Here is a 9,951-nt window from a genome sequence, read left to right on the forward strand (position 1 = left end):
CGAACCACACAATAAACTTATATCATCCCGGTCTGAACAAACGGGAGGCGGAACATGGCTGGTAGATGAGTTTCTGAACGGAGGAGCCGTAAATATCCCGTGTTGCTCCCCCGGTCTACAAAAAAGTAACTGGTAGGGAAGCTCAAAGGTGGAAAAAATAGACTGATGTTGATATCCGATAGTAACACTGGTGTTATGGAAGATTTACCAATATTTTATTTCATAATTGTTTTTATCCGATTAATCGTAAGAAAAATCTATAGATTACTCGATTACTAAAATAATCATTTACAACAGCCCTACTGACGATTTCCAAAGGAGGTTATTTAAACCGGGAAGGACTCGTAACAACCAAGTCGCTTCTACACAACTCGGTTGTTACGAAACATGAAGTAATTTTCAATCTCTGTTGTTGCTCTGCCGACTCTGCTGCTCCGTGTGATTCATACCAAGCGCTGGAGAGATGATCTTTATTCAGAGGGCCTCCAGGCAAGGCTGATAACTCCAAGGTCTTTCATCAGTTCAGCACGGCGTTGCTGCCCAGCCGCCGCCTCACTGTCTGTTACAGAAAAACAGCCCTCTGATGATGCAGTTCGCTTTCCGTTTGTTTTTATAGTACAGACTCACAAGCAGCCATTCAGCCTCAGATACCCAACAAACAAACCCAATAAATATGAAGTTTATACAAAGATTTTTAATGAAAGTTGATAATGAATTTGCTGCACGATCAGTTTGTCACAGACGTTATTGTGACTTACTGCAAAAAAAAAATGTTGCCAAGTATTTCCGGTCTGGGTTCTAGTACAAATATCTTAGTAAGCTTGAAATGAGACAAAACTAACTTATAAGTAACTTATGTGCAAAAATTAGGAGCCTTTTTAAATAAATCCTTAATATTGATGAAGACGTTTTAGTTCCACTGGCAGATTATTTCACTTATAACAAGGCAAACATATCTTGTTATAGGGGAAATATTATAAAAACTGGCACTTTTTCATCAATATTAAGGAATTATTGACTTAAAACAAACTCCTTTATTCTGCTGAAAAGCTACCTTTTCAGCTATTTTGCAGTTTTCTGGATCACTTTGCACTAATCTGATGGTGGAATAACCAAAATAACAGATTAAAAACAACAAGTAACTTTGTTGTTGGATTCGTAAGTCTTATTTATTAAAAAAATGTAACATCAAAAATGTTTTTTACTTATTTATCCTAATAGTTATTGATTCAATTAACTTTAACTTGAAAAAAGATTTTCTCTGTTCTTCCCTTTAATTTAAAAAATCACCAAGTATCAATATTTCTAGCCTAAACATCATAATAAATTTGAAATAAGACAAAACTAACTTATAAGTAACTTTCTAATAAGAAATAGGAGTTTTTTTTTTAAGTAAATAATTCCTTAATATTAATGGAAAAGTTAGAATGTTCCACTCTGCCGTTACCTAGCAACCCCAGCTTAGCCCAGCCCGTCACCTAGCAACCCCAGCCAAGCCAAGCCCGTTACCTAGCAACCTAGTTCTAGTTCCGCTGGCAGATTACTTCATTTGTAACATTGAAAAATGTCGTTATAAGTGAAACAATTTGTACTTTTTCATCAATATTAAGGAGCGATTCACTTAGAACAAGCTCCTATTTCTTGCTAAAAGTTACTTGTACGTTAGTTTTGTCTTATTTCAAGTGTGCTGAGACATTTGCATTAGAAGCTGGACCAAACATTCTCGGTGATGTTTAGTGTTTGTGTCCTGGCCCGTTTCAGGGCGTGACGTACTGCGGGGAAAGCTCGGCCAGCAGTCTGACCATGGCGAACGTTCCCTGGCACCAGGAAGTGGTCGCCTTCGTCCAGCAGCTGGCTGACATGCTGCCTCACTACCAGATCGCCTGCGAGCACGAGCACTCCAACTGTTTGCTCATCGCGCACAATAAGGTAAGAAGACCTCAGCTGCCGAGCGCAGATGAAAAAGCCAACGCAACAATAAGCAGCAGCAGGATGTACAAATTGAATATATGTTCTCCTCTTTGGGTTCAGCAAAATGGGTTTTAAAGAAATCACATTTTTAATGTTTGTCACAGAAAAGTTTCTGCTCTGCAGAGACGGGAAGAACACCATTTGGACTCGCTTTTATCAGGTTTATTTTAGGGATTTATGCTTTTCAGAACACCCTGTTCCACAAGCTTAGCCTTCCACTCAGGGGAGTTTTATTCATAAAAGCATTTATGTGAAATATCACCAATGCTTGGTGCTCAGGTGCAGCAGAGAATGATTGATGGTGAGAAAGTTGCATAAAAAGCAGGAGTCTCGTTCCCAGCCTGAGTCGCTTTCTGTGAGGAAGTGATCCTCATTTCTTTCACCTTCGATGCTCCAGAAACATTCAGCTGGGCAAACGGGCTTTCCGTTTAATATAGTTCAAATAAAACATCCATGTTTATTAATACAAAATAAATAATACTGATGTAAATTATGAGTAGAGATTAGCATAAACATTAGCTCGTATGTTGCAGAAACCTACGAACCTAATGTTTCCAATCTCTGAAGTCCGTTTCTTTAAATGCAAAATTAATCTACACTATAATAATATTCCTCAAGTAAAAGTAAAAGCTACTTGCAGTAAAACTTCTCCTATAGCCTCTTTTTCTATTTTCTTTTTCCAAAAGTAACAGCAATATTAGCAGCTTGACGCCTGGTGAGAAAAACTGCAATTTAATCATCTAGAATGAATAAAATGGATCTTTTAAAGGGGACCTATTATGCAAAATTCATATTTTGCTTGTTTTTATACTTCATTTTAGTCTCTCCTGCTCTTATAAAAACACCCAGACGTTTTGGACAATAAGTTACTATTTTTTTGTTTGGTTTCTGGAAAACGAGCCGTTTCTAAAACCTCCACAATGTAACGTCACCAATCAGCAGGCACTGCCCCGTTACCTAGCAACCCAAGCTGAGCTCCAGCATGTTTGGTCAGCTGGTTTGATGCATTCTGCAATTTAAAGGCAAGTGTTTTGTTGTTGAATTACCATCCAGAAACCACCTGCTGCATTCTTGTTGGTTGTGCAGGAGGCTCCACTAATGCTTTTCAAACATGTATGTTTGCATAATTGCTCATCTGTTTGCAGCCATTTTCACGTGTGAGTGTAAACGCTGAGTTTTGGGTTCGTGGCCAGCAGCAGCTGATTTAAAAGTGAGAAGAGGCAATAAAATGGCTCATTCTGAAAACGGGCAAAACTAACCAGAATAAAATCTCAAGATTTAAGTGATTTTGTGTGAAAAATGTAATGAACATGTTTTGTATAAGCCATATATATCTATTCTAACCTGTACAAGGAAACATAATAAGCTGTTTTTAACGATGTAAAAGTGCAAAACTATCACTCAACAAACCCCTGGTGCGTTCTCAGTGTCTTTCCTGTTGGTTTGAAAAGGTTTTAAGACAGAATGTTGGACGTTAAACTCCTAAAGCTGTTAAAGCTGGAGGCTCTGGTTCGAGCCGTCCAGGTTTTAAATACATTTTGCAAACAAAGTGCTGCTGGAGGTCAAACCACAGCTGGGCTAATTGGTCCCCAACGGTCAGAAACAGGATGTGAGGAAACTCTGGGATCGTAAATGATCATTGACAGCTGAGCAATAATGATTTATTTTATAAATCTGAAGGGGAGTTATTATAGACTCTGGAGGAAAATACGTTCAACATCCAGACACCCTGAGTTCAGGTGTTAATTCGTTTTATACATGGAAACAACCTGGTTTGACTTTTATTTTACAAACGGTACAATATTAAAAATAAGAGGAAAGAATTTGCCGGAAAAGGGTAGAGTGCCTTCTCCGGGTCAGGGGGGTCGTCCTGCCTCAAGTGGAGGAGTTTAAGTATCTGGGATCTTGTTCACGAATGAGGGAAGAAGGGAGCGGGAGATCGACAGGCGGATTGGGGCAGCGTCTGCCGTGAAGCGGGCGCTGTACCGGTCCGTCGTGGTGAAGAGAGAGCTGAGCCAAAAAGCGAAGCTCTCGATTTACCGGTCGATCTACGTTCCCACCCTCATCTAYGGTCATGAGCTTTGGGTCATGACCGAAAGAACGAGATCACGGGTACAAGCGGCCAAAATGGGTTTCCTCCGCAGGGTGGCTGGGCTCTCCCTTAGAGATAGGGTGAGAAGCTCGGTCATCCGGGAGGGACTCAGAGTAGAGCCGCTGCTCCTCCACGTCGAGAGGAGCCAGTTGAGGCTCGGGCATCTGGTCAGGATGCCTCCTGGACGCCTCCCTGGTGAGGTGTTCCGGGCACCTCCCACCGGGAGGAGGGGAGACCCAGGACACGCTGGAGGGATTACGTCTCTCTATGGCCTGGGAACGCCTTGGGATTCCCCCGGAGGAGCTGGAAGAAGTGGCTGTGGGGAGGGAAGTCTGGGCCTCCCTTCTGAAGCTGCTGCCCCCGCGACCCGACCCCGGATAAGAGGAAGAAAATGGATGGATAGATGGAGGAAAGAATTTGACCTTATTTCTTCAGATCCTCATTATTTTTGTTTGTGTTGTTTGGTAAAACGGTATTTCAGTTCTAACAGAAAAAAGGAAAGTTTATTAATATAGAAACATGTTTGCATAACGGTTGCAGGATAAAGCATGAAAGGTTTGCACAAAATAAAAACATGTTAAGATCTTAAAATAAATGTTTCAGAGTTTATTAGTTGGATTCTTTGATTAAACAAAAATAATTTAATTGAGTTTTTTTATAGTGCAAATTCACAACAAGCTCCATCTTAAGGCACTTTAAAAAAATCATTACAAATTTTACTGGAGGAAAAATCGTCCTGGTAATTGTTGGGATAAATTATAGTATTGTTGTTTTGAGACTATTTTTAAATATATTGACCATATAATGCAAGTTCAAAAAATTTAACTTTTTAAGTTTATTTTATTTTCAGTTAAAGAAATTTGATAAATAAATGGGAGGATAATTTTTATATCTAATGGAGCAGAAGAGGATTTATGTTTCTGTCAAAACAACTCGGGTTTATTTTTCTTTAATTTTGCTTCTAAATTACAAGTAGCCCTAAAATTCTTTACTATTTTCACAACATTTGATGGTAAAGAACAATAAAAAAAAATTATTTCTGTGTTTGACATGAGTGGAAAGCTGAGAATCTACAGGTTCATAATCTGTAAATAACTATTCGTGACAATAACTGAGTTAATAAGTTTATTTCACATACATATTAACATGTGTTTTTTGGGGACAATTTAAGGTGAGATGAGTGTTTATTAAAAACTCTAACAGTTTGAGAAACACTGAAGTATCAGAACCAGAACCCGGTTCAGTCCAACACAAGTCGGACTGTAAAGGAAACTGAAAATCTGGAAAAAACCATGTAAAATCTAATTTAATCTACTTATGAACAATAACTAAAGACTTTTAGTTTCGTCGTTCAGAATCCAACGGGTTTGGAAAACAAAGTTTACATTTTCACATGAATGACAGAAAATGTGAGATATCAAAGTTTAAAGTGTTTTACAGTTTCATTCTGGTTTTTGTTTTTTTCTGCCTGTTTGTCTGCAGCAAGTTGCAATATTTCCTTTTATTTGCTGTTGGGTTTATTGGATCCTGTTTCTGTCTCTGTTCTGACTTCCAGACACGTCCGTCCTCATAAGTTAGAGAAAAAAAAAACAATATTTTTCCTTCACTTTGTCAAAACGAAAGGTGCAGATGAAGCAGCAGCGAGCGAATGAACTGATTCTGTTCCATCCAGCTCCGTTTTAAACCCTAATTTAAAACCCTCGTCTGGAAAGAGGTACAAAAAATAGTAGAAACTCTGTTACTATCAGCAAGACGCCATTAACTAAAACAGCATGCAGTCCTGTTCTCTTCCCGGACAGCGCAGATTTACTTTGTTCTTGGAAATATTACCCAGACTGAATAAATATCATCCTTTCTCATTACCGGGAACGTTTGTTCCCAACAGGCGTTTCTTCTCCAGCCTCATCAACAATGCAGCAGGCTGGGTTTATTTTTTCCTCTAATGTAACGCCGTAAAGCACCAAACACCTCGATGCTTCCTCAGCAGGAAGGTCTTCTGCAGTGCAAATAAGTGTTAGTCCTCCAACGCTGCTTTTGTGATTAAAAATGAAACAATATTAGAAAACTGTGAGGCCAGTCAGAGTTTCCTCATTGCCAGCCGTGTGCCGGCCCAGTTTGGATCATTTAAAGCTGCTCAGGAAGGATCGTCTGTACCCATGATGCTGTTCCGGTCAGCTTGACCTCTTTAAAAACTGAACTTTGCTGGACAGTTTGCCCTGCTGCACATTTACCTTCCTTCACAGCCGGATTTTGAATCGACTCTGTTCTTTGCAGAAGCTTTCCGACTTACTTCAACACGTCCACATTTTCTTTTTTAGGTTGCAGCTTGGACTGTCGCAATAAGAAATAAATCAGTTAATCGCATGATGAATTAAAACAAGCTCAATAATTTCCGTTTGTATGATTATATATTTTTTTCTCTTTTTCTACCAAAAACTGAATAACTAAAGTGTTAAAATTGGCGTTTTGGTCTCAACTAAGCTTTTTTTTAAAAGGACAGTTTTCTTTACAAAGATTTCATAATCAGTTTTATTTGCCGTTTCTGTTATTTTGTTTATTTATTTTGAATATTTAAATGTCTTCCGGTTCCAGTGTTAAATGTTCATCAGAATTTAAAAGTTTATTGATCTTTGAGAACATGTTCTTGCATTAGTAAGACATTATTATTACATTACTGAAAAATTGACTAAAAATAACCAATAATGTCGATTATCACAATCATTTCTGGGACAATTTATCATCCAGTAAAATTTCTTATGGTTACTGGCCTGTTGGAGAAACCCTTTAATCTCCATGGCAACTATTCAGCTGTACAAAACGCCTGGGTGGACCTAGCCCCGCCTTCGAGGCACAGCTCCTCCTCTGAGCTGCAGTTTCCTAGCAACCGAGCTTCTGCCTCACACTCTGCTCCTTCAGACTAGCCAGCAGCAATTGGCAAACTCCACCTTTCTGAAGGTGGAGTTTCTTAAAGAGACAGAGACCGAGACCCAAGGCGTTAAATCAGGAAGTACAATTTATTTTAAGTCATAATTAAAATAAATTTATATATTATGACAACCGAAGGTAACGTAGTGACGTGATTGTGCTGTGAAGTGGTACAGCACTGCAAAAACACAAAATCTTACCAAGCACTGTTATCTAGTTTCTAGTTCAAATATCTTACTTTAAATAAGACATAAGTAACGTTTTAACAAATATAGGAGTTTGTTTTAAGTAAATAATACCTAATATGACGAAAAAGTTCTAGTTCCACTGGCAGATTATTTAACTTATAACAAGACATTTTCCTGTGTTACAAGTTAGTTTATCTGCCAGTAGAACGAGAACTGTGTTGCTAAGTAACGGGCTGGACTTGGCTGGGGTTGCTAGGTAACGGGCTGGACGTGGCTGGGGTTGCTAGGTAACGGCTCAGTGGAATATTCTACCAATGGAACCAGAACTTTTCCATTAATATTAAAGAATAATTTAGTTAAAACAAGTCTCCCAAGCTGAAAAGTTACTTTTATGTTAGTTTGTCTTATTTCGGGTGTGCTAAGATATTTGCACTATAAACTAGACCAAAAATACTTGGTAAGATTTTATGTTTTTGCAGTGTATATATGCCTGGATATAAAAAGTGTATAAATGCCCCTTTAAATGTCCTTTTTCTTCCAGTTCAAGGTGAACGGCGAGTGGTGGACTTGGATCGACTACGACCGTTTCCAGGATCTGGTCCAGGCTCACGAAGACAGCGGTGGACAGCAGAGCTTCTCAGCCTTGGACTACACCGCCAAGACCCCCAGCTGGGCTTTGTTTGGGTCAAACGAACAAGGGTTCGACCCGGCCGACACGCGCTTCCAGCGGCGCAACAAAACCAAAGATATCTCTGGATGCTGATTCTGAAGATGAGAATGAATTGAAAGAAACAGTAAAAATGAATATCAGCTTTATTGTTGGGCTTTTCCCTTTTACTTGTTCTGTTTGGATCTTTAAATGTATTTGCATCTCAGCTGGATGAACGAAAAAATACCTTTTTATTGTTTCTTTTTTTAATGGATGTACATAGACTGTTCAACTTTTCTCGTTGTTAAACTGGGTTGTCCTCCTTTAGAGAAAAATATTTTCCAGTTCCTCTTGCTCTTCATTTCTGCTTGTACTTTTTTCTTATCGCAAATTTCAGCTTAAAAGTTTAATCGTTTTTTGTTTTTTCAACTCAGGGTCAGGATTTTTCAAAACATCCCTCTGGTGTCGGAGTATTTTATTTCTCAGTCAACTGCTGTCGAAATATTTTTGGTCACTTACAATAAATGGGTTTGAAATAAAAATGTGAAAAACTTTTAAAATCTCAACGGTTTAAAAAAAAAAAAAGAAGTATCATAAGTAACAGGGGGAGATATCAAGTAAAAATAATCTGCTGGTGGAATAAGAATTTCCTCATCAATACTAAGTAATTATTTACTTAAAACAAGCTTCTATATCTTGCTAAAAAATTACGTTAGTTAAATTAGTTTGGTCTTATTTCAAGTGTGCTAGAAACTAGACCAGAAATACTTGGTACGTTTTTGTGTATTTTTTATGTCTGATTGGTGCGGAGGATCATTTCACTCTTAGCAAGACACTTTTCCCATGTTTTAAGTTACTTTATCTGCCAATCGATGACGTACTTGTTCATCAGTATTAAGGGATTATTGACTTTAAACAAGCCTCTGTGTCTTGATGAAAAAGTTACTTTTAAGTTGTTTTGTCTTATTTCAAGTGTGCTGAGATATTTGCACAAGAAACTAGACCAAACTTTGTAAGATTTTGTTTTTTGCAGTTAAACTGAAAAACAGGTTCTCCTCCTCCCCTGTGGGGGGCGCTGTACCAAGAATCTCTGAAGAAGACACTGAGCGCAGTTTCCTCAATCATGAAATGTAAACCATAATCAGATTTTATCGATTCTATGATTTTTGTTTTGTTGTTGATGAAACACCATGAGCCATTTCTCCCGCTAGCGCTAAACCCATGTGTTTGTTTTGGTTGTATTTACCCAGAATGCCCTGCGCTGTAGTTCACTTCCTGCTTTTGGAGCAGTCTCCTGTCTGCTTGGTGTTTATATGCTTTCAAACCGAACCAGAGTTCACTTTCTTGGTCGACAGCAGAGTCCGATTATGTATTCAGACCCCCCCAAACAAATCCGGACTTTAATTTATTGCATATTTTTAATATAGTTAAAAGTGAAATTATAAAATTTTCATATAACTACCAAGTAGAGATTCTTGTGCAGAGACTGTTAATTTAACGCTTCCTCTTTGTTTTCCTGATCTCACCTTCAGCATCAACAAGTAAGTAAGACTTTCTGCTTTGCTGGAGTTCATTAGAGCATTTTCACACTCATTTGTTTGATTTGCCTCAACATCCAAACCCATTCAGGCTGCAGTAAAGTTTTATTTTTCTGAAAATCTGTGGGGGAATGACCTTGATCCGCTCATTTACAAACCCTTTCTTCAAGCAAAGTGACTTAATTAACCAAATGACCGTCTAATGGAGGCGTCGCCTCGCAGGCTGATGCTTTGTTTCTGCGCTCCCTCGGTGGAAACCTGACAGCTGACTGGTAAACCACAAAGCGATCCGATGAATCATAAAAAATCCGGCCTCTGAAATGAGTGTTAAACTGCAGGCGTGCTGCAGAGAGATTAGGGGAGATATGTGCTAATTGCCTGCTGTGTGTCCTGCATCACTCTGCGTCTCCTCAGGCTCTGTTCCTCAGATTCCTGGCTCCGTTTCCCCCCATTAAAAACAGTTTGAAGGTTCGGATTTCCAGTTTGATTTGTAACGACTGAAATTGCCCAGTTTAATCAGTTTGTGCATTTTTGTCGATATCAACCTGCGGACATCTTGTGTGCTTAACAATAAAGCTATTTTTAAAC

At 38.6% G+C, this 9,951-nt stretch overlaps 1 protein-coding gene across 1 annotated transcript in view; it reads left to right on the top strand.

Annotated features, from left to right (window-relative positions):
* The window catches only part of tyw1 (tRNA-yW synthesizing protein 1 homolog (S. cerevisiae)), a 48,640-nt gene extending 40,230 nt beyond the window's left edge, over positions 1-8,410 (top strand). Inside the window, exons 15-16 of the mRNA XM_008426553.2 lie at positions 1,762-1,929; positions 7,718-8,410. Coding sequence (XP_008424775.1) covers positions 1,762-1,929; positions 7,718-7,939 — 390 coding nt within the window. The 3' untranslated portion in view covers positions 7,940-8,410. The remainder of the gene's footprint in view (positions 1-1,761; positions 1,930-7,717) is intronic.
* The last annotated feature ends 1,541 nt before the right edge of the window (positions 8,411-9,951 follow it).

This window comes from Poecilia reticulata, linkage group LG13, assembly GCF_000633615.1.
Source record: "Poecilia reticulata strain Guanapo linkage group LG13, Guppy_female_1.0+MT, whole genome shotgun sequence".
In the NCBI taxonomy this organism is placed as follows: domain Eukaryota; kingdom Metazoa; phylum Chordata; class Actinopteri; order Cyprinodontiformes; family Poeciliidae; genus Poecilia; species Poecilia reticulata.